Consider the following 26,563-nt stretch of genomic DNA (forward strand, 5'->3'; position numbering starts at 1 on the left):
GGCTTGAACCTGTCCAAACACTGTAGCCACTCTCCACAAAAAGAGTAGCTATATTTGCAACTTTGAGATATATATATGGGTGAAGGCAAAAAGTTACAACAGACTCTATTATCTGTCTTATGGCTTTTCTTGACTCTTGACATCATATTTACCAAGATAATTACTACAACAGTGTGTCTACAGCTGAACTATTATTGAATAACAAAACACTGGTTTGTGGAACAATAATGAAGAACTGTAGGTTGCCAAAACCACTAAGAAAAGTAGCCGCATGGATGAGTTCTCACTTGAAATAGCTGATCAGCACTGTTAAGTGGCTACAGCCACTATAAAGTTGCAACAAACATTCTCTGAATTGTGATTTTTCTAATTTCAGAGAAAGACCCAAGATGGTACAGCACATCCACGTGTGCACGCCAGCAGCACACACAATGCATAAGCTCACAGAGACAACACATGACAGGGAAACTAAGGGGTCCACATTCATGAAGGACACCTTAGGGCCGTGGTCAGTAAACTGCAGCTCAAGAGCCACATGCAGCTCTTTGGTCCCTTGGGTGTGGCTCTTCCACAAAATACCACAGCCTGGGAGAGTTTATTTTGAAGAAGTGGCGTTAGAAGAAGTTTAAGTTTAAAAAATTTGGCTCTCAAAAGGTATTTCAATTGTACTGTTGATATTTGGCTCCGCTGACTAATGAGTTTGCCGACCACTGGCTTAGGGGAACATCCTGACCACATTTGCCTTCTAGTACACGTAGGTTACTTCCTTCGCTACTGCGTAATGAGACAATTAATGACACAGGTAAAGCTCGAGTAAGATCAACAACTGAATATGCAAACATCACCATTATAAACAAAGCAGCTTAAATATAACCACAAATCAACACAAAAACAAATTCTGTAAGTATTTTATTTATCATTAAAGAAAAAACACAGCAGCAAGTTCTGTGTTGGCTTCAATAAGACCAAATAGTTATCTTTAACACAGCTACTACACTCCAGAATTGAAGTCAACACAGTCGTTACTACAAATTACCTGTTGAAGGATCTATCCTAAAGCGAAAAGAAATTAAGAAAAAGAATTTAAACAAGTCCTCCAAACCACACATTTATAAATATTGTCATATTTAAAATGCTTGAAAGGCATGAATTCTCCATTAATGGAAAAGCAGTTTGCTATTGGCAACAGAAAAAAGTATCAGGAACTTTACCAAATGCTTTAAAATATAAAAGCTGTAACTGTTTTGGATTCACACTTGAGCAGTATTCTTGTCATTTCAATGATGACTGCAAATTGCTTTATACTCACCTCTTTCAAGTAAAATCTGCAGAAAATCCCACTGTATCAGATGTGTGTAATGTTTACTGCACTTATAGTAAACCTAAAAACTTCTTATATTTAGTTGATACCTCAAACCGCCTAGAGGTATGTCTCAACTGCTAATAGTTTGAAAATTGTTTCAGCTCCCTGCTTCAGTCTTGAAATACATTTTCTAACAGAACCTTACCTCATTCCAAATTAATATCAGATATTTCAAAATCAAAAGAAAAAAGATCAGTCTATACCAAGATACAGGTGTTACTCAATACCTGAAGGGTTCACATCTTAAATTTATTTTTTAGTTTTTCTCTTTTTGTAAACAAGTGATTGATGAAATAATGCCAACACCTTAAATTCCAGAAAATGGCAAGGTTTTCCAACCTTCTGTGATACAGTGCATGATCAATCTATTATATAGGATTAATACAAGTTCATGCTTTTGTGTTATGGTGAGACAACATTAAAGAATCCAATTTAGACTGGTTGAGCACAAGTATAATAATCCTTGAATGTGTTCAAACCTATGTAAGACGTGAGTTTGAATCCATTATTTTGAGACTTAACGTCGTACTGTAGTCCATCCATCTTCATCAGTCTCATTTTTAGTACGACGAAGAGATTCCTTCTCTTTCTCAGCTCTCCATGAGGCCTTCTCTTTTTCACCTTCTTTTTCCCTGTCTCGGTCTCTCTCTCGATCTCTTGAAAGAACTGGGGGAGGAACACGACGAGGGGCATCCCGCTCCTCTGCGCGGTCATCTTTCCTGTCATCAGCACGTCTCCAGGAGCTCACTAAAAATTTAATTAAAGAAGAGAGAGTGTTTGTACTATATTCTATTGGCTGAGACTAAACAGAACGTCAGCTAAAGAAATGCCTCAAATTACTCAGAAATTCTGTATTAAAGGAAACAATACAGAATTGCCATTAAAAAAAAAATAACACAAAAGCTAAACACATTTTAATCATTTTGACACATTTTCTGACGAAACCTTTAAAAGAATATAGAGATTTAGAGATATAATTCAAATTTGCAAAGAAGACGAAATCGTCGGCCTGGGAAATGTCCTAGTTATTTTAACTATAAAAACTAACAAAGTGACAAAAATCTTGAATTAAAATTTTAAAATTAAAAGGTTATCTTGGAGCTCTTGTTTTAACAACTAGTTGGCCATAAGAACATTTTTTTCATTATGGCTATAAAAGAAGAAATACCCTTATAATCCAGTTGTACTAACATTATATTAAAAGCTTGTGAGACAATTACTTAGGTGCAATGGTCATTTTCAATACTGGAAGTATTTTTCTACTAGTTTCAATTGCTACAATTTCAGAGAAAGAATGTTTTATTTCCACTTTGTACTTATCTATCTTACTTTTATAAGAAATGACAAATTGTTTCATTTAAACTTTATATTTTGCTTACTATCCAATTTAATTAGTCTACTACTATACTTTGGATTTAGAGATAAGCTAACTTCAGAGCAACCACTGACAAGTTTAAGAGAACCATGGATTCTAAATTGAATACATGTCCACTATCTTATTTTTGGTGTCCACGTAAATTTATAAGATATTAAAAATCCAGCCGAAACCGGTTTGGCTCAATGGATAGAGCATCGGCTTGGGGACTGAAGGAACCCGGGTTCGATTCCGGTCAAGGGCATGTACCTTGGTTGCGGGCATATCCCCAGTAGGGGGTGTGTAAGAGGCAGCTGATCGATGACTCTCTCTCGTCGATGTTTCTAACTCTCTATCTCTCTCCCTTCCTCTCTGTACAAAATCAATAAAATATATTTAAAAAAAAAAAAAAAAAAGGTATTAAAAATCCAAAACCCAAAATTCCCCAGTAATGATTCCCGATGGTTAGCAGCTGTGTAGACAGTCTCTACCTTCTTCACGCTCTGATCTGATAGGAGGTCCTCTGCGGTCTCTGTCATCTCGTCTTTCTCTTAGGTCTCTTAGGTCTCGGCGATCATCCCTCTCACGTCGGCGGTCATCTCTATCCCTATCGTCACGGCGACCTAAATCTCTCCAGCTCGAAGCTTCCTCAGCTGGCCCTCTTCTCCAATCTCCTTCATCCCTGTAGCCATTCAAAAATGACATGTTAAGTTCTGATGTTAGACTATATGTGGAATTATAGTGAATATATTATATTACATGGTCCTCAGAGAGTTTATTAATATAACAGGGATAAAGTTTAAACTCATCACTTAATCTCAATCTGTGCCTCAGGAGTGGCAGGCAAATAAGAACATCTGGCTGTGTGCAGTCCATCACAGTAGCCACTATCCATCTATGGCTCCTTAAGTTTATATTAACTAAAATAAAATCAAGACACTTCCTCAGGAGCACTAACCATATGCCAAATGGTCAACAGCCTCAAATGAGTCTGGCTATCATATTGGACATTACAGGTATAGGACATTTTCATGCCTGTAGAAAATTCTATTAAATAGTGATGGCCTAGATTTATCAGTATACAGCCACTATAACCAAAAGCAGCAAGTAAGAATTACCACTAGTAACAGTAAAGGGGCTTTCTGAAACCTATACAATTTTATTAACCAATGTCACCCCAACAGGCAATTTTTTTAAAAAGTAAAGGGGCTTTTAGGAACTTAAGGGAAATAAAACTGATTGACCCAGACCACAGGGAAAAAGAAATGGACTGGTAAAGATACCTGCACTTATTCCACTACCAGAGTTATATAAACATGTAGACAGCCACACAGCTCATGGTTCCATTTTAACACTTTGTTAAAAAGAAACATTCAATTAAATGACAGCTAAAAAAAATTTTTAAGTCTATAATTCTTATAAATATTGGCAGAGGGACAAATGAGGAACACCATCTCTCGAAATGGTCTGGAATATTCAGGAGTGTCTTAACTCCATGGATAGTTTCAACTCAAATATCAAACCTCGGTCTTCGGAAGCGATCTTCTCGTTCCCCATCTCTCTCTCTGTCCCTTTCTCTCTCTGGATCCTTGTCATTCTCTTCGCGATCTTGACCATCTCTCTCTCTTTCTTTTTCTCTGTCCCATTCACGTTCTTCTGGTGGTCTTGATTCTCGAGGTGGACCCCAACTTTCTTCTCTGGCTTTTTCTTTCTCTCTCCATCCACCTATTTTTTAAAGATGCAAAAATATTTTCCACTCAAGAAACAGATTGGCAACTATGAATAGAGATCTTAATGTTGATATTAATCCAGCACCATTCTACATACTAATTTAAGACACTCCAACTTCTATAAACACACACAAACACAAACTAAAGCCACTTACATCATTTCACAAGATTCCAGCTCCTATTTGTGACTACCTATCCTGTTTCTCTAACATGCAGGAACACATGACATAAAAAACTTATATAGCCCTGGTTGAGTATCCTGTATGCAGTTATTTTGGGTATGTTTTGATGATAAACAACTCACTTAAGCAAAAATTTAAAGGGAGAAGGGAAGGAGCTAGATCGATCTCTAAAGACAGAGCGCCCCAGTCCTAACCCGTTAGGCTCAGTGGATAGAGCGTCAGCCTGTGGACTTACGGTCCCAGATTCAATTCCTGTCAAGGACATGTACTTTGGTTGCAGGCACATCCCCAGGAGGAGGTGTGGTGTGCAGGAGGCAACTGATGAATGTTTCTCTCTTTTCGACGTTTCTAACTCTCTATCCCTCTCCCTTCCTCTCTGTAAAAAATCAATAAAATATATATTTTTAAAAACAAACGACAGAGTCTCAGTTATGTATTCATTCAGACAGTGCCACATTTTCAAAACTTTCCTAACCAAAAGCACTCTTTCCTGTCCTATTACTGCTCTCCATCATTTACCACCTATGCTATCATGAAGCAAGGATAAAGCCTTGGACCCTGCCCAGTACCTCACACTTATCCAGAGAATGTCCAAAGCTAGAAACATTTTATTTAGTCAGTCCTTAGCCAAGGATATTTTTCCATTGATTCTTAGAGTGGAAGGGAAAAAGACAGACAGAAAAACATTGATGTGAGAGAAACATCGATAGGTTGCCTCCTGCAAATGCCCAGAACGGGTGATGTAACCTGAAACCAAGGTACGTGCCCTTGACCGGAATTGAACCTAGAGCCCTTCAGTCTGATGGCCAATGCTCTATCCACTGAGCCAAACCTGCTAGAGCCATTTTATTTATTTATATATGCACACAAAAAGGCCAAAGGCAACAGAGATCTCAATGAAAATGTATTACAGTTTTAAGGCTAACAATTATTATTGCTGTTAGCATGTACATTATCATGTGCCATAGCACTATTCCAAACTCTGAGCTGAGTAGAGTTCATATTTGCTAATTTGCCTGTATGCTAAAATTTATACCCCCAAAATTAATACTCTAGAACTTTTATAGTCACTAGCAGACATGTGCAAAGTTGCAAAATATTTTGAGTCACCTGACAGTACATTTTCAGCAGAGGTTGAATAAGGCAACATTGCCTTCTTGCTGCATCTCTCATACTTCAAATAAGTATTTTATTGAAGGTCTAGTTTTGCATTTTTTAGCTTTTGGTTGGTGATTTCACCGTTTAAAATGGCCTCCAAGGATTGGGCTAAAATGTTCTCTAGTGTTCCCAAGCAAAGAAGGCAGTGGATGGGAGAAAATATTTGTGTTAGATAAGTTTATTCAGGAAAATATTACAATACTTTAGTTATGAGTTCAACATTAATCAACACTATATATTAAATATCTTTAAATAGAAATATAAAAAGCAAGTTGTGTATTACTGACTGCTTGACAAAACTTGTGACTAAAAGGCTCACAGGAACCTACCTTATCTTTTCCCTAGGAGCAAATGGTTCAGAATTCAGAGAGACTTTATAAAATACAACTATCACCACTTAATGAGAATTGACTATTCTATTATCCCCATTTTACATGATGCACAGAAAGTTAAGTGGCTTACCCAAAGTCACGTAGCTAGACAGTAGGAAGAAGTGACACTAGAAGAGACAGAGTATACAACAGAAACCACAAAAGGTAAAGGCAAGGAAGCTGGTATTTAAACTTGCATTTAGAACAGATTGCCCTGGTTATTACACAAAAACTCAAATTGGGGGTGGGAGAGCTAGCAGAGACCAGTAACAGCAAGAGTTAAAGAATGATGGTAGACCAGACCCAAGAACATGCAGGGGAAATACAAGTGGGTGGGCTTAAGGAACATTGATAAACTAGAACTAAACTAAATAAAAGCTTTAAAGGATGAAAGCAAAGACTTCCAGATTTGCAGCTTATACGATTAGCTTGAAAGTGGAATCCCAGCCGAAACCAGTTTGGCTCAGTGAATAGAGCGTCTGCCTGCAGACTGAAAGGTCCTGGGTTCAATTCTGGCCAAGGGCATGTACCTTGGTTGCGGGCACATCCCCAGTAGGGGGTGTGCAAGAGGCATCTGATCGATGATTCTCATCAATGTTTCTAACTCTCTATCCCTCTCTCATCCTCTGTAAAAAAAAATCAATAAAATACATTAAAAAAGAAAAGAAAGTGGAATCCCAAAGAGAATTGGGTGCTTATATGTATGCATGTGGGTAGAGTATTGTATGTGAAGTCAGTTTTGACAGGTGTGTGAAGTGTCACTGACATTTTCAGGTAGAGATGCGCTCTGTACAGTATACAGTTGGAAACAAGAGATCTGAAGTTGTCATCTGGAGACCGTCAAAATCACAGACTTGTACATAATTACTCAAAGCAGTGAAGTATGAAAAGAGGATCAGACCTAAGACTAACAAATAAGGAAATGAGCTCTTGCTGTGAGAATAATCCCACGGTTGGCAAGAGTACAGACAAAAGTTTATTACAAGAAGGCTAGTCCAGGACAGGACCTGATGAGCAAGGACACTGAAGGTATGGACACAGGAAGAAAAGCACTTAAAGCATCAAAAAGGCAAAAGGAAACAAAGAGAAAAAGGGGTGGTAATTTGTGTGGGACATTGAAGGTAAGTAAGCTTTGACATAAGTCACTGCAGAGATCTTCAAGAAAAGGTAAAAGATCAGTTTACTTAAAAACTAATAGGAATACAAACCAATCTGTCATATATCAATTAAAATTTGTGGGGTTTTTTCCAGTTGAAAAATAACTTTTATTAATTAAAAAAATAAAAATGTAGTCATTTGAGATACTCCTTGTTTGGAACAACCTGCTATCATCTATAGAACAGTGGAGACTAGATTGTGTAAAACTTTCACTTTCTACTTGTAAATATATCAAATAGAGTCTATAAAGAATGCAATCTGAATTTCTGAATCCCAAAATTTTACCTGGCTTGACAAATGGTCTCCAGAGACCAGGTCTTGAGTCCTCGCCCCTTCTGCTGGGAATCCGATCATCATCAGCCCGTCTTGAGATCCGGTCATCATCCATGTTTCTCCAAGGACCCCTGTCATCATCTGTACCACGCCTGGGAATTCTATCATCATCGGCATTCCTCCAAGGTCCTCGATCTTCATCCAGCCCACGCCTGGGCCCCCGGTCATCATCCAGGCCTCTCCTTGGACCTCGGTCATCATCCAGGCCTCTCCTTGGGCCTCGGTCATCATCCGCATTACGCCAGGATGACCGCTCATCATCAGCACCTCCTCGCCGCGGCCCCCGATCTTCATCCATACCACGTCTTGGTCCTCGGTCCTCATCAGCTGCCCGCCAATTTCCTCTGTCCTCATCCAGCCCTCGTCTAGGTGGTCTATCATCATCCATATGCCGCCAGCTTCCCCTATCTTCATCACCAATTCGTCTGGGAGGCCTGTCGTCATCACCGAGTCGCCTGGGAGGCCTGTCATCATCACCGAGTCGCCTGGGGGGCCTGTCATCATCACCGAGTCGCCTGGGGGGCCTCTCATCATCACCGAGTCGCCTGGGGGGCCTGTCGTCATCACCAATTCGCCTGGGGGGCCTGTCATCATCCGCATTGCGCCAGGAAGGCCGATCCTCATCTGCCCCACGGCGAGGGAACCTATCTTCATCAGGACCACGTCGAGGGGCTCTGTCATCATCCAAGCCCCGCCTGGGAATCCGATCTTCATCTGGTCTAAGAGAAGACTCTCTATCTTCATCTTCTCCCAACCGCCTTGGGCGATCTTCATCTCTTCTAATAGGCCTCTCCTCATCTCGCCCTTCTCCACGTCTCCACTCCCTACAGAGCAACAAGCCAAAAAAAATCTTTAAGAATAATTCTCTTAAAAAGCACATGGTGCTTGCCGAAACAGGTTTGGCTCAGTGGTGGAGCGTCGGTCTGCGGACTGAAAGGTCCCGGGTTCGATCCCGGTCAAGGGCATGTACGTTGGTTGCGGGCATATCCCCAGTATGCAGGAGGCAGCTGGTCGATGTTTCTCTCTCACTGACGTTTTTAGCTCTCTATCTCACTCCCTTCCTCTCTGTAAAAAAAAAAATCAATAAAATATATTAAAAATAAATAAAAATAAAAAAAAGCACATGGTGCTTTTGGGAATTAGTGCACTTTTAAAAATCACTTTGGCATAAATCCTTTAAACATATTCCTACAATATGTTCTCCTAATTAAAAAAATTTTTTTAAATAAAATCCAAACTATTACATCAATAAATAATAAACCAATAAACAGACAACTGCCTTAAAAGGGCATCTATACTTTTCCTGGAGAACCTTGACAATTTCACTATAAAGGATGGTTTAATCTACTTAAGAAATTTAAAGGAAAAGAAAAATGTCATGAATGTTCATTCTTACTCTAACTGCTAACTCATTCCTCAAGATGTTCAGAAGTCAGCAATTACAGCAGTTTTGAAGTAAACTATGAAAAACATTTTAGTACGAGACATATACACAATTCTTCACAACTCTCTTCTCCCCAACCCTACAAATAAACCAAACTAGAAAACCACCAATGAGATATTAACAGAACCTGTGATTGATTGGTACCATTTTCCTTAACTCTACTTACTTCTCTGGTGGGCCTGGTGGGCCTCTTCTCCACTCAGATTCGACTTCAGGTCCTTTTCTCCATGTACCTTCTGAATCTCTGTCTCCCCAGCGAGAGTCCTACATTGACCAAAGATAGTAAGATGCACTACACTGGGAACAATTACTATTGTTATTATGCAAATGTTTTATATTAAACATAAATGTTTTAAAATTATTTCTCTTAATCTGAAATTAGACTGACAGTATAGTGAAAAGTATTGTGAATGGATTTATAAATTGATAACCACCTGCAAGCAATCTGGCAGCATTCCCCCTAGAATAATTTAAATGTCTATAGATTTTCTTTGAACTAGAAATTCCCTTATAAGATGTGTAAAAAGCTGAGTGTCCCAAAATGTACATCACAGTGCCTACTAAAGAAGTGGAGCAAATGAAATGTTTAATAGGGGATTGTTAGATTCACATTTCCCTCTTCAAAATATTATGTTGTCAATAAAAATTATGGAGAGGGTGTGAGAGATACTCAACACCCTTAAGATGAAAATTATAAGCAATGCATATAATTTTAATCACAAACACTTCTGGCACAGCTTGACTGTTCCTACAAACATAAGGCCAAAGTCAGAAGAAAAGAACACTGAAAACAAGCTCTAGGCATGGGATGGGAGAACTAAAATAAAAATCTAAGAAGCTGAGAATAACTATAATCCCTTGTAGATGAATATGAGGGTCTTAATTTTCAATTTAAAGTGTCTTGGCAATAAAAGCCTCCAACAACTGACATTAAGAAGCAGTGAAGGACAAGAATGGCCATAAGGTAAGTCATCTGTCATCAGAGCTACTGACTCTAGGCTATCTCTTAAAATGGAAGTTGTTCTTCTAAGACACGTTCCCAAGTGAACATTGTGGGAGAAAATATTTACTCAATTTAAGTTATAGTAACTCATAACAACTCCAATGGAGGGAATGTCAACTCCAGAAGACCAAGTTTCTCTTACTATTCATACTCATCCTGTAAATTAAACTCAAAAGACTTCAACTTATGAGGTTTTAGTACAAGTATCAGAACTTCAACGGAGATTTTGGGAGTGGCTATGAGAGCCAATAAACAAACATGAAAAGAATTCTGAAAAACTAACATGATCGCCAAAACTTTTAAAGTCACTTGGTAGATCAACAGCAGAATAGGCTTTATTGATATACATAGAAACTAACAGGAATTACAGAAAACCAGTTACAAAAGGACAAAGTTGAAAAAATGAAACAGTGAGAGAGATAAATAGAACTTTGAAAGGCCAGAATAGAGACAAGGAGAAAAAAAATTTCCCTAAGTTAAGGAAATCCAATCTTCTCTGAGTAAATCCTCTGACTGAAAGGGGCACATGTGCCAAAAAGGATGACTCATAAAGACCACACATGTAGGCAACTAACGATGGTGTTAAATCTTTACCCCAAAGATAGAGAAAAGTCTAAAGAGTGTCTGCCAAGACGATTATCAAGCCCCCTCCCCAATGTGTACTAGAACAGTGAGCAGAGGGCTAAGTCTCTGGAGAGGAGGATTTAGAACTGGCTCAACCATTGTTCAACTGTGAGATAAAAACAAAACCTCTTTTGAGACATACACAAAGACATTCTGAAAAAATTAAGATGATAAAATACAAAACAAAAAGAAGTTATCTGCAAAGGGGGAAAGGTGATACAGTGTAAACATATTTTAAACTAAATAATGTTTGCCAATATGGCTTTCTAAAACTTAAATGAGTCCTTAGAACTTTTATACGTTCTGCGGGGCAAAAACATGCAGCTGGTTTCAACGCAACATAAAAGTATGCTCAGAATTTTGTTTTGTTCTGAAGAGGCAAAAGTTCTCAAAATCTACAGGCTATTTTGGAAAACAAATGGTCATCACTAAAAACAGAGAAAACAGCCGAAACTATTTTTGGCTCAGTGGTGGAGCGTTGGTCTGCGGACTGAGGGGTCCCGGGTTCAATTCCAGTCAAGGGCATGTACATTGGTTGCAGGCATATCCCCGGTAGGGGGTGTGCAGGAGGCAGCTGGTCGATGTTTCTCTCTCATCAACATTTCTGGCTCTCTGTCTCTCTCCCTTCCTCTCTGTAAAAAAATCAATAAAATATATTTAAAAAATAATAAATTAAAAATCAATAAAATATAAAATAAAATAAAAACAGAGAAAACAAAGTTCTTAAGTTTGATTTAAAGAAAAGAAGGGATGGCAAGCACATGGAAGCAAATAAAAAACTCTAAACTATATTAGGAATAAAACAAGTAGTAATAATTACCATGTTAAATGTGAATAGATACAACTAAACACTCTCCACTCAACCAGTGTGGCTCAGTGGCTGAGCATCCACCCATACACCAGGTCTCTGGTTTGAATCCTCATCAGGGCACATGCCTGGGTTGCAGGCTCAATTCCCAGCAGAGTGCTTGCAGTAAGCAACCGATCCGCATTGATGTCTCTCTTTGATGTTTCTACCTCTCTCCCCCTCTCCCTTCCTCTGTAAAAATCAATAAAAACATTTTAAAGACTAAAAACTAAAAACTCTCTAATTAAAAGAAGGTGAAGGTGGGGGACAGAAGGGTATAAAACAGACTCTAAATGTTAAAATGCACAAAACGATGAACAGATTTGCAAACACTAAAAAACAAACAAACAAAAACTTGGAAACCCACAATCATAGGAAGTTACCTCAAGTGGAAATGTACTAAAATTCAAAAAAATTCGAAACCATATAAGCCACAACCACCGATAACAAGGAAGTAAAAATAGAAATTAGTGACAAGAGTAACGAAGTAAAAATCTATCATCCACATACACATTAAACTAAAATTGAAGACTACACAGGTAACGTAGTAACAGTTCCTCTAATAAAGATAAGGGCTTCATGAAGATATGACACAGATAAAGGATTGAAGAAAAGATAGGCAAAGAGCATGCAGAGACACATGATAAAAGGATAAAACTAGCTAGCTCAGTCTGCCTGAAGTATAGATGACTAAGAAAAGCTAATGAAAAAACAGTCAACATGAAAGGCCTTAACTGCTAAGACATGCTTTAACCTTTGGTTCCTAGTAATGAATACCAACCAAAAGAAGGTTTGCAACCCAAGAGCAGGTGTAATGATCAAATACTCAGTATGAAAAATCAGCAGTCTGATGCTGGAGGAAGATTAAGACCAGAAAGAATAGTAAGGAGACAGTAAGTAATATAAGCAAAAGAAAACTAAAGTAAGGCAGGAGTATAAAAATAGAGAGGAGAGGGATTCAAAACTCTTGTGAATAAGTGGGTAACAGTACTATCAGCCAGGAGGGGGAAATAAAGAGACTCAAGAGAGTGGGGAAGGAAACAGCTGCATATTAAATATAACAGAGCAGCATTTGAACTGATTGGCAATCTCATTAAAAAGCAGGTAAACAGCTGCATATTAAATATAACAGAGCAGCATTTGAACTGATTGGCAATCTCCTTAAAGAGCAGGTTCTAATTCAGGTTTGGTGCCTGGCCTGAGATTCTGCATTTCTAACAAGCTCCCAGGGGGATTGTGAATATTGATGGTCCGCCAATTTCGAGTGCCAAGGAGCTAAGAGAACTCACATCTTTTAATTCAAAACTCTTTCCTAGAAACACAGAAGAGTCCCTCTTTCCATAGCACTAATGAGTGTTATATCTTGTCAACTACTTAAGTCTTATGAGATTCACTCTGACTGACAAGTGCAATAGACTGAAGCCTATAAAAATCTCAGATCCACTAACAGAAGTTCAATTTTCTCCCTTTAAAAACCTTCTGCCTTTGGGAAGACAAAGCAATACCAGACTTCCAGAGACTTGAATGAAACTGGTTCAAAACACCAAGCCCAGACATTGACATATGCATTGACATATGTATCGTGAAGAGAACAAGTCATCCCAGGGAAAGCAATGTTTACATACTCACCTTTCTAGAAAGTGGATCTTCACCAAGTCTTCTCTCTTCCTCTCTACGACGCTCCCTTTCTTCAATTTCCAGCTCCCTTTGGCGTTTTTTCCTTTCTACTTCTTCTAACTTCTTGACCCGCTCCTGATATTCTCGAAGCTCTTCCTCACGTTTTGCCCGTTCTGCACGTTCTCTCTCTTCACGCTCTATATAAAATGTAGTAGGTTAGAGAGTGCCTCCTACCTGCACCTTTCCTTCAGTGCTAGGTCTACTTCTTTGGTATTAAACATGCATAATTTAGAGGTAAATCCTTTTTTAACAATTTAAAAATAGCTTACTATCAGCTAACAGACAGATATTTGAGAAAACAAGTATTATGCCACTCATCATTAAAAGTTTTGTAATGACTTAAGAAGACACTAGGAATCCCTCCTCAAATCCTGAACATCTCTGATACCAGACAAAGGATCATTTGACAGACTTCATCTGACAGATATTCCTAAATAAATGTGAGTACTACACAGAATATAGTAATAAAAAATTTAAAAGCAATATTGATTTTTAAAAGAACACCAAAAATGTGAGATTTCAGCTGATATGACATAGTATCTTCACATAAAGCAAAAGTTAAGATCCCAGAAACTGAGAACTAGTTAGTTGCAGTTAATAAGTCAATGATCCCTACATCTCAATTCATGTATGATATTTTCTAAATAAGACTGCTATAAACTGACCTAATATCAACCTTGTGTAATCAATCCCACCTCCAATCTTGGTCTACAGTTACCTTTTAGCATTTGCTCTTCTGCCCTTCTTTGCTCTTCCTCTTCCTTTTCTCTATAGTAGGTTATTCTGCGTTCTTCTTTACGTTGCCTTTTACGTTCTTCCAAGCGATTATGCCTTTCTTCTGCTAATCGCTCTTCAAACTGTTTAAGTTTTTCCTGTAATTGGTTACCCCAAATTAAAAAATATATATCAAGTTTTTTGGAAAAGCTACAAAAGTAATGAAGTTTTAAGTTTACAAAAGCACTGCAGGTTTCTTGGAACCATAAAAAGCAACCTTCAAGTAAAAAAACTAGAATTTCGAAATGATTAAAGGTTTTCTCAAATTTCTAAACACATAAATTGTTGACAATATGAAGTGGGCCTACCACCATACAAACTAAAATGAATGATTAAATTAGAATGCTATGAACAGAACACTTGATTTTTTCTTTCTCTCTGTAAATAGTAAACAAAAGCTTGTTATCAATTGCAAATTTTATGCAGCCCACCAGCGCCTTTAGAAAAATACTGATGGTTGATTACTTAGCTTAGAGAATATTTAAGAAATTTTCTATTAAAATGTTATTTGAATGGTAACATTATATATGTTAGTTCAATAAAGAATGTGCTACTGTATTGAAGAACGCTTAAGGCAAAACTAAAGCTCATGAACATTTCCCTGAAGCCATAAATGTACCTCATAAACAGACTGTCGTGCTGCCTTGAGTCGCATTTCAAATAAATCTCTGTCTTCAACCATTCGTGACATTCGATTCTTGTGTTCAAGAGCCTTTTCCCGTTCTAGCTGCATAGTAGTAATCTGCAAACACATAATACAAAGTTAAATTTCCAAAGCATTCATTATCTGATTACTAATTTACCCCAAATCCTGGCCTATCTTTGCAGAACACAAGCAGCTCCTGTGCCTTATCAACCTTACTATCCTTCATGCCAACAGGTCCCTAGGAAGGCAATCAGAAAGATGGATAAATGAGACATCTGCAAGAACGTTTTTATTTAGGCCCACAGTAGCACAAATTTCTATAAAGGAAAAACAATATATATATATATATATATATATATATATGGTAAAACAAATAAAACACCAAAAATGTTAGTACACTATGGTTGAATTATTAAAGGCATTTCTTCCTTAAAAACAATTGGAGGTTCAGGCAAGATAAACTACAGATTAAAGAAGGCTTTTCCTTTTGTGTCATAAGGGGAAAAAATGAAAGGCTTCAGTAAGAGACTGCAGCAAATTATCTCAAATATTTTATTTGGTCTGTTGTAGCACTTTTCCTAATTTTATATCACAAAAATTTCAACTTCTAAAAATATTTGAAAGAACTGGCAATACTTGTCCCACAATGACAACAATCATTAAGAAGAGGGCTGCATTCTCCACACTGCAGTCCCCACAAATGGATGCTGTCTCCTGCCTGTGGTTACTTTACTCTTTTTTTAACCAGAACCAAGTCATTTCTTTTTATTATAAATTTGGCTACTACAAGCAAACCTTACTTTTGTATCATCAAGTAAACAAAGACTAAAAAAACTATAGATGGAATTCTTTAGTCACAAAACAACATAAAATACCCAGAATAGCCAAATCTAAAGGCAAAAAAAGATTAGTGGTTGAAACTTTCTACAGCCAGGTGGTAGAAAATTTAGTTCTACATGAGGAATAACTGATAAATGAGTAACAAGCTTATTTTGGGGGTATGTTATAATATTAGATAATTGCACAATTCTGTACTAAAAAGTTAAACTTTTCAGCTATCCTTTGTATTTTATAAGTTTCATTTTTTAATCTCACTGTGAAAATTTCTATCTATCCACCAATCCGTTAGTTTGCATCCACTAAAGCACACCATTTCTGGCAAAAGATTACAAAATAAATTTTTCCCTAGTTGGTTTGGCTCAGTGGAGAGTACACCAGCCTTTGGACCAAAGGGTCCCAGGTTCGATTCCTGTCAAGGGTACAGTACCTTGGTTGCAGGCTCTTCCCTGACCCAGGCTCTAGTCAGGGCTAGAACAGGAGGCAACCAATTAATGTGTTTCTCAGATTTTCCCTCTCTTCCACTCTCCCCCCAAAAAATCAATGGAAAATGTCCTTTGGTGAGGATTAATAAAATAAATCAATTTTGATATCCTGGACCCAATAGTGTCAGAGGATTTAATTTTAGCTTACAGTCTAAAAATATTTCAATTAAATTAAAATCTTACTCTTTCTTCTTCTTGTTGTTCCCACAGATCCATGTCTTTAATTCTCTGTTCTTCATAAGCACTTTTTATTAAAGGGATTTCTTCCAAACGTTTAGCTCTTTCAAAATAATCAATCTGAATAACATGAAAATAAATGTAGTTTTAAAATATATATTTTTTAATCTGACATGTTAAAATTTTACCAGTTCTTTCATTTACCTTCTTTTCTTGATTCTTCAGGCGTTCCTGAAGTTCCTTCTTTTCTTTCTCTAGTTGTTCAACCTGCTTAGCCATGATGAAATCTGGATCCAGTTCTTCAAGATCCTGAAAGATAATACAAATGCACAATCATTAATAAGAATGTAATAAAAATGCAATGGAGCACTGCTTCTAGAATCAAAACCTAAATTACTTTCTACACAATGAGTAAATTTAAGCAATGTAAAAATGTTTTACAACAACCATGTTTCCATTTGATTATAAGGACAAAAATATGCATGTACCCAAACTCCCTTTTAACAGTGTTGAAAAACTGTACAGCTATTAAAAACAAATTAGACCCAGTGCACAAAAAACTATAGATGGAATTTAGTCACAAAACATATTGCATGATTCTATTTACATAAAATACCTAGAATAGCCAAATCTAAAGGCAAAAAGATTAGTGGTTGCCCACTGCCAGGTGGCAGAAAAGTTGTGGCCTAGGGGGTGGCGGGGTAGTGAGGTCCTTCAGCCCAGCATGTCCTACTGATGGCTTAGGCCCGCTCCCTGTGGCCTCCCTCTGTGGGAGGCGACAGGGCTGATCAGGGGAAGGTGCCGCCCCCCATCACTGCTGCTGCCACTGCTGGCCGTGGCAGCTGTGAAACCTGAACCCTGGGCCTAGCAGGCGCTGGGGCTCCTGGCTGCCTAAGCCCATGGCTGCATATTACCCTTTTATTCTTATAGATATATGGTCAGAAAACTGTGGCTCTCGAGCCACATGCAGCTCTTTGGTCCCTTGAGTATGGCTCTTCCACAAAATACCACAGCCCGGGTGAGTATTTTGAAGAAGTGGCGTTAGAAGTTTAAGTTTAAAAAATTTGGCTCTCAAAAGAAATTTCAATCGTTATACTGTTGATATTCGGCTCTGTGGACTAATGAGTTTGTCGACCACTGATATAGATTATTAGTATAGATGCTTACTTCACAGATTTTAGTTAATAAATCCTGTGTACCAAAAATGAATCACCAAATAACCCAAAATAAACCAATAAGCGATAAAGGACTGTGCTTCTAAGAAATCTGGATAAAACTAAGTTTAATGAGTAATGTACTACATACTTCAATATCAATATCTTTGAATGCTTTGGCACCCAGTTCTGTTTTCTTGATCTGTTCCAGCCGCTCACGAACAGTTTTCTTTTTGATTTGTTCATGTTCTTGTAAGATGCGTTCCTTCTCTCTCTCCTTTGCCTCCTGTCTCAGCCTCTCTTCTTCAGCCTTCCGTACTTTCTGGAGTTCAGCTTCCCTCTGCTCCAATTCTTCTTTCTCACGCTGAATATTCAGACTCTCAAGCCGTTCTTTCCTTTCCTCAATTGTCTGACGGCGAGCAAGGATACGCTGATGCTCTTTCCGTGAATTTTTAAGGTATGCAGTAACAGCCAACTGATGTTGTTCTTCTTTCTCTTGCTTCAAAAACAAACGCATTTTAAAAATTAAGTGACATATCATGGTATTAGCCATCAAAAATTACTAAATAATCCTGAGGTATTACCCCTATGTGTTTGCATTTAATAACAGTAGATGAATTATTCAAACTACAAACTCTCAGTTCCAAATGCTATGTCACTACTCCCACAGCAATGATATAGCTGAAAAGCCTGTATTTGCTAGGTCAACTTTTCTCTGCACCAAATCTCCTTTGAAGTGTTCAAGCCAGGGAGGAATACTAACACACAAAGAAAAAGTCATAGGCATGAAGGCAAAGCCCAATCAATCATAGTACCCCCATTTGGGATCATCATTGTGTGGTCTGCTGTACGCCCATTTAATACTTGTATTATTTTACCCAATGGAAGGCATCTTAGTATTCTGTACATCTGATAGACATTTGCTAAAAATACCAAAAATACCAAATACAACTGAATAGATAATCTATATTAAATCCCTTCTTTCAGACACCATCTCAAACCTTTTTGTGAAAGACATAGCATAAGGGCCCCTCATAATTTCTGTAGTCTATTTCTCCCAAAGATGCATACCAATATATGAGCTGGTTTAATGACTTCAAGTGCCTTTGCGAGTACTGAGGACATGGCTGTCAGCTGGTTTCTTATCTGTTCCGAAGGCATACTTTGCAAATAAGGACCAAGTGGAGCATCTTCTCGAGTAGCATAATTCAAATCAGATCCAAAACTAAGGGTCCGAGAAGTGTGGTCAATACGAACCTTTGAAAAGTAAATATTATCATCAATAGTTAAGTCTATATTTATATATCAAGTCCAACTTCTGATAAAAAATTTCAACTGAACTTGAGAAAAAATTAATGAAAGAATGTTGAATACAAAACCTACAAGATTAGCTCAGGAAAGCTTTAAATCGGTGCCAATGTACCAAGAGCTAAGAAACAAAGGTTTTGTGTTTTTAGTCCTTAAAGGGCCTTGCCTTCCCCTCAGTGTCCCCTTACAGCACATACCTGCAGGTCACAATGCCTGGCTGCATCTACAATAGCACGTTCCAGTTGGAAAGCATCAACAAAAGGAACCAGAGAAGTCAAACGAGAAAACTCAATGCTCTGATAAATTTGTGCCACCTGTATAAAAAACAACAACACAAGGTTACTAAGAATAGCTTATCGTTTATTCAGCATTTTTTATATGCAGTCTTAAAAATCACTAAAGGCTCAGTGCAGTGGGGTCCCCCAACCTGGCCTGAGCCCTCTTGCAATCCAGGACCGCTTGGGGGATGTCGGAGAACCAGTTTTGGCCTCATAACCACAAGCCCGGCCAAAGGACCCCCCCGGTGCACAATTGAGGCCAGGAAGGGACCGTGGGAGGGTACAGGGCATGTCCAGCCCATCTCACCCAATCCCGATCAGCCAGACACCAGCAGCAAATTAACCTATAGGTCACAGTGCCTGCCCCCTGATGGTCAGTGTGCATCATAGCAACTGGTTGAATGGCTGAACTAACAGTCAAGACACTTAGCATATTAGGCTTTTATTATATTATATATTATATAGGATAGGATGGGAAGTAGAAATTATGCCCATTTTTCAGAAAAAAGAAGCTGAAGCTCAGAGTAGCTACATTAACAGTACATTGCTAGAGTTGGCATTCCAATCAAAGGCTCTCAAACCCAAGTCTCATGCTTTAAACCAGTGGTCACCAACCTTTCGGACCTCACGGACCACTAGTTGGCAACTGCTGCTTTAAACAGTCACCCCACATCATTTCTGAAAAACATCTATTCATAGTTTCATAAAACAAAACAAAAAAACCTAACTGGTCACAAATTTGCAGATAAACACCAGCCACCTAATTCACCTGAACGCTTTTTATAAAACTGGTTGTCTGAAGGAGACTGGCAGCATTACTACTTAGTTACACTGCTAATTAACCTTCAACTATTTGTATAGCACATGAGAAATAACACTGCTCACATATATGAGAAAGCAGGTCAATGAAATGTGCGCAAATACTGAAGTGAACATATAAAAAAAAGCCCCTCCCCCAAATGAAACAAATGAAAGATAAAACAAACTTTTAAGCTGTATTATAAACTACACTAGTCAAACTTGAGAAATCAGACTAAAATATGTTAAAAGACTGAAAATACCTTGTGTAAGCAGGAGAAAAGGCTTTCTCATTTACAACTGGTTATGTCCCTTAATAGACCCTTTTCAGGAGCTACTAAAGCTTTAAACATGTAAAGTCTATGCCTAATTCTATGCTACAGAAAATCACAGAAGTATGCAAAGATAAGTGTAAAATGCTCACTGCAACATTTTTCTAATAGCAAAAAGCCGAGAAATAGATTTATATCAACAGTCTGAATATTCAGTCTTAGTACCCTTACTAGGGGTGTCGAACTCAATCAGAGAAGGGGCCAAAACCTAAAATCCAGCCTAAATCGCGGGCCGAATGGTTTACTGAACAGTCATAAACTGTCATTGTGATGGAAACGCAGCGGAGTGCAGTGATGACAGCGCGGTGCGGGCCACATTGCAAGGCCTGGCGGGATGGATTTGGCCCGCGGGCCTTGTGTTTGACACATGTGCCTTAGACAATGAAAAGCCTTGTAGGTATTAAACAAAATGAGGAACCTACATTACTAACAAGGGAAAATGTACAAAGATACTGTTAAAAAAAAAAAAAAAGCAGTTGTAAATTATGTAAAATTCTTTTTTCATATCAAATAGAATATTAATTTTGGACAGGGAATAGAATTTGGGGAGACCTTCACTTCCTATGTCATTCCTAAATTTTTCAGTTTTGCAATCAAAACAACCAAGGAAGGAATCCCAGTTCTTACATAACACATCCATTTTTCATTCGTACCTGCTGCAGAAGACGGAGGATGGTGTTGTTTTGCAGCTGTGGGACATACTGCTGCAGCTCTGGTTCCTTCTCAGGCTGGTCCTTAACCCAATTTAGAACCTATAAAAATCCACTAAATTAAAAAGACTTCTACTTTCTATGTAACAGATACTAAAACATCTACAGAACTTTTTCAATTTCCTTAGACAAAAATATCAACACAACAAAAAATGCAGAATGTGTAATGAAGCTGTGAATACTTGTCTGAAGGTGACTGACAGCAATGGCTAAGCAGGGCCATGCTGCTAATTTACCTCCACAGGTTTGTTTAGCACATCAGAAATATCTTTTCTCTTGACATAAAGAAAAAAGACAATGAAATGTGCACTGACTTCAAACACAGGACAATACTTCTCTCTTAATAGAAATATATCTGAAACTGCACTAGGACAAGCTATATGGTGATACAATCAAACATAAACGCAAAGGCTTACCTTTGTGACTCTCTCACAGAGTTTTAGGGGGTTAAATTCTACTTCCAACCAATTGTAAAGGTCTTTCACTTCCGAGACAACGTATTGTAGTACATTGAATCTGACCTACAGTAAATAAAACAAAAAGTTTAATTGTTTAAGAAAAATTGTGAACTGATTTTAAAAAAATACAGAATTAGAAATCTGGAAAATGATTAAGAAGTAAAACACCAGTATTTAATCATGAATTGTAGAACCTGAATTTTCTGTTCAAAGCATATATAATACTAGGAGCTCAGCAGGAGATTTGAAATCACGGGGCACTGCCCATCCTTGAGTGACTAGTCTAGCCCTGCCTTGTCGCCAGGCCCAGCAGTAGCCACAGCCCTGGAAGCAGCCGATCGTGCCTTCTGTCTCCAGCTCTGGAAGGAGCCGGAGCCAATCAGGCCCTCCCCCAGTGCAGGTGTGAAAAGGCCCCTTCTGCCCTGCCCCCGACATGGCACAGGCAACCTCTTCCTGTCCCGATGACCAGTTACTGCGTCCTGGTTAATTAACATATTTCTCTTTTTTTTATGTGTGTGTGTGTGTGTGTGTGTGTGTGTGTGTGTCTATAATAATAAAAGCATAACACGTTAATTAGACCATTAGTCCTTCTGAACGACCTTCTGGACAAAGCGAGGGCTGCCAGGGAAGCCAAGGAAGCCCGGGTCCCGGGTGCCGGGTACCAGAGGGAAGCCAGTGCTGGTAGCCAGGGGAAGGAAGGCCTACTTTTGCATGAATTTCGTACATCAGGCCTCTAGTGTATATTTGCATGCTCAAACGTATACCAACCATATCGTTAATCAGACCAATTCGTGTTGGTGGGGCTTGAAGACCTAGCAGTGTTGCAAGGCGCCGTTGTTTTTCAACTATGATGCCATCCATATCCAGGAGTCGAGCAATGTCAGTACGCTCAGGGGTGATAGGGATGGAAAGAGTAGCCAAAAGCACTCTAGTAGACATTCTGCAGAAGAAAGTTACAAAATCCGTTAAATGTGTAAATGTTACTTGATAAGCAGAAAGACATTACTCTTTAACCATTCTAGCTAGTATGATATGCCAGTGACAGACTATGTATATCACTATGTGAGTGTGAACTATATTCATAAATATTTGTTAAAGCATAAAATTATATATAAATGGACCGTACTAAAATAAATACCTTAAGAATAAAAACTTCATCCACCCACTTACTCCTGTCAAATCTAAGAATAGGTTTTAAATACTTATATATATGAATAGAAAGCTTATACCTTAACACTGTCTTTTATATTCAATATTTTTAATATTCCATTTTTCTCAATTGCACCATTGGCAGAGTTGGACAAGATAGCTACTGAAGATCAAGAATACTACCCAAGCCCTAGCCAGTCTGATTCAATGGATAGAGCGTCAGCCTGTGGACCAAAAAGTCCCCAGGTTGATCCTGGTCAAGGGCACATACCTCAGTTGCAGGCTTCTTCCATGCCCAGGCCCTGATCAAAGCAATTGCAGGAGGCAACCAATCGATGTGTTTCTCACACATCAATATTTTTCTCTCTCTTCCACTCCCTCTGAAAATCAATGAAAAAATATCCTCGGGTGATAATATAAAAATATTAAGGAAAAATAATTTAAAAAAAGAAAATAATACTATCCAAGCAGAGTATCTGGAGACACTTTTGGTTATCACAAACTGGAAGGACTGCTACTAGAAGCCAGTGAGTATAGACGAGGAATGATACTAACATCCTAAATGCATAGTCCCCCACCACAAAGAATTATCCAAACCCAAATATCAATAGTGCAGAGGTTGAGAAACCCTCATCTAGAACATGTCATTCAGTAATAGACATTTGTTTCATAACATCAGTTCTATCCAACTATAATATTCTTACCTTTGCATCTCTTCTTGGGTAAGATTCTTTCTCATTTCTCTAGATAGATGGTAAAGACGATGGAGCGTAGATGCATGAAAAAGAGCATTTCCAGATTTCCAAAAGACAGTTGAGACTTTGTTATAGTAATTTGCCATCAACTGAGGTTTAGGTGGTTTTTTAGATAAAGAGAATAGTCCATGAATGTCTTCCACAGCTTTGAATGCTTCCTAAAATTAGGAGAATAAATTAGTCAATACATTCTAAACGAAACAAAAATCTAACTCAAATCTCATTATGAAACCTAAAGCACAAAACACAATAAAAGTGGCAAATAAAATGCTTTCATGTGTGGTTCTTTTTATTCATCTGTAACCTAGTATCTGATATATTTCTAAAAACTGCCATAATTGCAAAAATACAAAATTCTTAAAACTCTTTAAAGTAGAAAGAGCAGACTTTAAAAAAATCTAGAAGAACACAAAACACAATAGAAGTTATTGAGTTATAAGATCATATATGAATATTGTCTTTACAATTATCCATGTTTTCTATAATGAACACATAACTTTTTTTTTAATAACTTATTTTATTGATTATGCTCTCACATAATTGTCCTTTCTACATAACTTTTTCCTCCTTAATTCATCAGGTAGTTATTTTAAGGATGTCCCTACAGAAAAAGGAAGTTATCATAAGAAAATAGTAGAAAATCAAATCCCATTTTTCACCTGGCTAAAAAAATTACTGATTTCTCTTCAATTTCAATTAGATTTTGGGGGATTAAATATATTAAAGTTTCAACTTCTGACTACAAAATCATGTGAAAATGTCTTTGTGGAATTCTTAGTGTGAAAAGGCCAAATAGAGAATGATTCCCAACATGGCTGGGATTTCCAACATAGCATTGATTACCCATCATGTATGCTAAGTTGAAGCAACACCAAGAAACCTAGGAGAAAAATGCAGTGCATCACTTTTTTTTCACAGTAAAAGACAAGTTTTGTTTTTTAATTTCCAACCTGACATCACCAATACTTTTACAAAATACAGTATCATTCTCCTCTGGACTTATTTCATCATGCAGTAAAAAGTTCACACATTAGGTAGCACTGGGAAGAACTATTTTATATGGAAAGAAACTGGGTCCAAAAGAAATTACACGATTTGGCCCAGACTTCATAGCTGGCACCTAGAACCAAAATATTGTAATATTTCCTGTCCAGAACTCTTCCTACTGCATCAGACAAGCTTTAATTCCTCACTTATAAAAAACTAGCCAACAGCCGAAACTGGTTTGGCTCAGTGGATAGAGCGTCGGCCTGTGGACTGAAGAGTCCCAGGTCTGATTCCAGTCAAGGGCATATACCTTGGTTGCGGGCACATCCCCAGTGAGGGGTATGTAGGAGGCAGCTGATCAATGTTTCTCTCATCAATGTTTCTAACTAACTCTGTCCCTCTCCCTTTTTCTGTAAAAAAATAAAAAATAAAAAAAAATCAATAAAAATAAAAAAAAACTAGCCAACAGGTATCAAGATAAAGATACTTAGGAAAGGGGAAAATACAATATAAGCTGTTACCTGCCACAACTCCATGCTAATAGCACTGTCCAACTGAACAAGCCTGGTCTCCAAATGCATAGACTGGCTCTCTGGATTGTTAAGGTTGATTGCTGTACTTTGATTGTGGTGACGTTGAATTTGAGACAAGTGCATTCTCAAATTGTCACACAGCTTACGGAATTCAGCCTTCCGGGTGTACTGGAGGCAGAATTTGAAAGCTATAAACATAAAAGTAAAATGTATTAGGTACTTTCCACAATCAACTTAGGTATTGAATAAGTTTTATTTCATGTATTAAGATAAGCTATTTAAATAAGATTTACCAAACTAATCATGTCTTTAGAAGTGATTAGAGTTATAATTCACTTCATATGCCCCAACCACCTTTTGGATATCGTCATTAGCATGTCCTAGGACTAAATTATGGTTCTGACTTTACCAATGGGAAATTATTCAAATCGGGGTCTAAGAAAGACTCACCTTTCAAACACTTATTTCAAATCCTAAAACAGCAAAAAAAAATTCTAGCCTGAAATACAGACGACCCTTGTACAATGCAGGTCTGAGCTGTGCAGGTTCACTTACACCCAGGTTTTTTTCAATAAGTACTAAAAATTTATTTTTTTTCTTCCTTACAATTTTCTGAACATTTTTCCCCATCTGGCTTACTTTAGTATAAGGATATAGTATGTGATACTTATATAAAACATGAGCTAATTGGTTATGTTATTAAGACTTCTAATAGTGGACTATTACATTTCAAGTCAAAAGTTCTATGCAGATTTTCAACTGCATGGGGGGCCGACAACCCTAATCCCCATGCTGTTCAAAATGTACAGTGAACTTTATAACCTAACTTGCATAGACAGGTAGCTTTTGTACTCATGAAAACTGTACCCATTGGGGACTTGTGGTAAGCTAATTTTAACTGTGTACATAGATGTGCATGTGAACTACTTGCTGTCATTAAAGCATTAATATTCCGCCCAGCTGGTGGGGTTCAGTAGTTGAGTGTTGTCCTATGAATCAGGAGGTCGCAATTCCATTCCCAGTCAAGGCACATGCCCGGGTTGCAGGCTCGATCCCCAGTCGGGGGTGTGCAGGAAGAAGCCAATCAATGATGTTTCTCTCATCCATGCTTCTATCTATCCCTCTCCCTTCCTCTCTCTAATAATAAAAATAAATAATATCAATAAAAAAGTTTATATTTTTCAATTAGTACCTGGAAAACTCCAAAATGACTTTAAAACGTCTTTCATTCATCAATGAAATACATTTCATATAAAATTACTTCAAATAGTAAAACAATTTCTTAAAAAGTCATTTACTATTCAAATTAATGCAAATATTTCAATAGGGATAAAAACTATGTAAAATAAGTACTACGAAAAAGAAGTACTACGAAAAACATTAACAGTTAATCTGTTGCAAAATCTATTGGTTAAGATTTTTTTAAATTATACTGATTTCTAGAGAGAGAGGGAGAAAGAGAAACACTGTTGTGAGAACAAAACATGAATTGGCTGCCTCCTATATGCCACCCATCAGGATTGAACTTAACAACCTGGGCATGTGTGCCCTGATCAGGAATTAAACCAGCAACCTTTCAATGCCCAGGACAAGGGCCTGAGCTGCAAATTATATTTGTAAGTCAACTTATCAAATCAGTTCTTGTTTTACCTTGTTGGGCAATATCATGGTAGAGACGCTCTACTCTAGAATTGTTTCGAAGAAGGTCCAAACACTGTCTGTATGATTCCCACAGGAATTTAACCCATGGAGTTAAAAGTAACCTGTCAGTACGATCCTGAGTGTCTTCGCCACTTACAGCACTTAGGAGAACACTACAAAAACATAAAATATATTGAAAACATTTTTAGACACGGTTTTCTACTTTGCCATGATGAAAACACCAAAACCGATAATCATTATAAAATAGTACATAATCTTTTACAACTTTGGACAAAC

The 26,563-nt window shown here is 37.7% G+C and overlaps 1 protein-coding gene and 2 non-coding genes across 10 annotated transcripts in view; all 3 read right to left on the reverse strand.

Moving 5' to 3' along the window:
• Nucleotides 1-892: 892 nt before the first annotated feature.
• Nucleotides 893-26,563, reverse strand: part of EIF3A (eukaryotic translation initiation factor 3 subunit A) — a 33,473-nt gene continuing 7,802 nt past the window's right edge. The window contains exons 4-23 of one of the 8 annotated variants that reach the window (XM_036439203.2): nucleotides 26,276-26,439; nucleotides 24,614-24,813; nucleotides 23,055-23,263; nucleotides 21,970-22,141; nucleotides 21,160-21,264; nucleotides 20,687-20,785; nucleotides 18,823-18,939; nucleotides 18,389-18,574; nucleotides 17,469-17,816; nucleotides 16,368-16,472; nucleotides 16,170-16,283; nucleotides 14,638-14,760; nucleotides 13,963-14,116; nucleotides 13,197-13,381; nucleotides 9,260-9,357; nucleotides 8,204-8,473; nucleotides 7,602-8,143; nucleotides 4,241-4,442; nucleotides 3,209-3,399; nucleotides 893-2,110 (exon numbers count right to left, since the gene is read on the reverse strand). In XM_036439203.2, coding sequence (XP_036295096.1) covers nucleotides 1,881-2,110; nucleotides 3,209-3,399; nucleotides 4,241-4,442; nucleotides 7,602-8,143; nucleotides 8,204-8,473; nucleotides 9,260-9,357; nucleotides 13,197-13,381; nucleotides 13,963-14,116; nucleotides 14,638-14,760; nucleotides 16,170-16,283; nucleotides 16,368-16,472; nucleotides 17,469-17,816; nucleotides 18,389-18,574; nucleotides 18,823-18,939; nucleotides 20,687-20,785; nucleotides 21,160-21,264; nucleotides 21,970-22,141; nucleotides 23,055-23,263; nucleotides 24,614-24,813; nucleotides 26,276-26,439 — 3,814 coding nt within the window. In that variant the 3' untranslated portion in view covers nucleotides 893-1,880. Of the gene's footprint in view, nucleotides 2,901-3,152; nucleotides 3,400-4,240; nucleotides 4,474-7,601; nucleotides 8,474-9,259; nucleotides 9,358-13,196; nucleotides 13,382-13,962; nucleotides 14,117-14,637; nucleotides 14,761-16,169; nucleotides 16,284-16,367; nucleotides 16,473-17,468; nucleotides 17,817-18,388; nucleotides 18,575-18,822; nucleotides 18,940-20,686; nucleotides 20,786-21,159; nucleotides 21,265-21,969; nucleotides 22,142-23,054; nucleotides 23,264-24,613; nucleotides 24,814-24,918; nucleotides 25,066-26,275; nucleotides 26,440-26,563 lie in introns of those variants that run through there. The other 7 variants (XM_036439201.2, XM_036439200.2, XM_036439199.2 and 4 more) reach the window with 7 other exon arrangements.
• On the reverse strand, nucleotides 19,694-19,821 carry LOC118719664. Its single transcript, XR_004988225.1, has one exon. It is a non-coding gene; the product is annotated as a small nucleolar RNA SNORA19 (small nucleolar RNA).
• On the reverse strand, nucleotides 20,924-21,053 carry LOC118719665. The gene has a single exon (XR_004988226.1). It is a non-coding gene; the product is annotated as a small nucleolar RNA SNORA19 (small nucleolar RNA).

Source organism: Pipistrellus kuhlii, unplaced genomic scaffold, assembly GCF_014108245.1.
Source record: "Pipistrellus kuhlii isolate mPipKuh1 unplaced genomic scaffold, mPipKuh1.p scaffold_m20_p_15, whole genome shotgun sequence".
Classification (NCBI taxonomy): Eukaryota; Metazoa; Chordata; class Mammalia; order Chiroptera; family Vespertilionidae; genus Pipistrellus; species Pipistrellus kuhlii.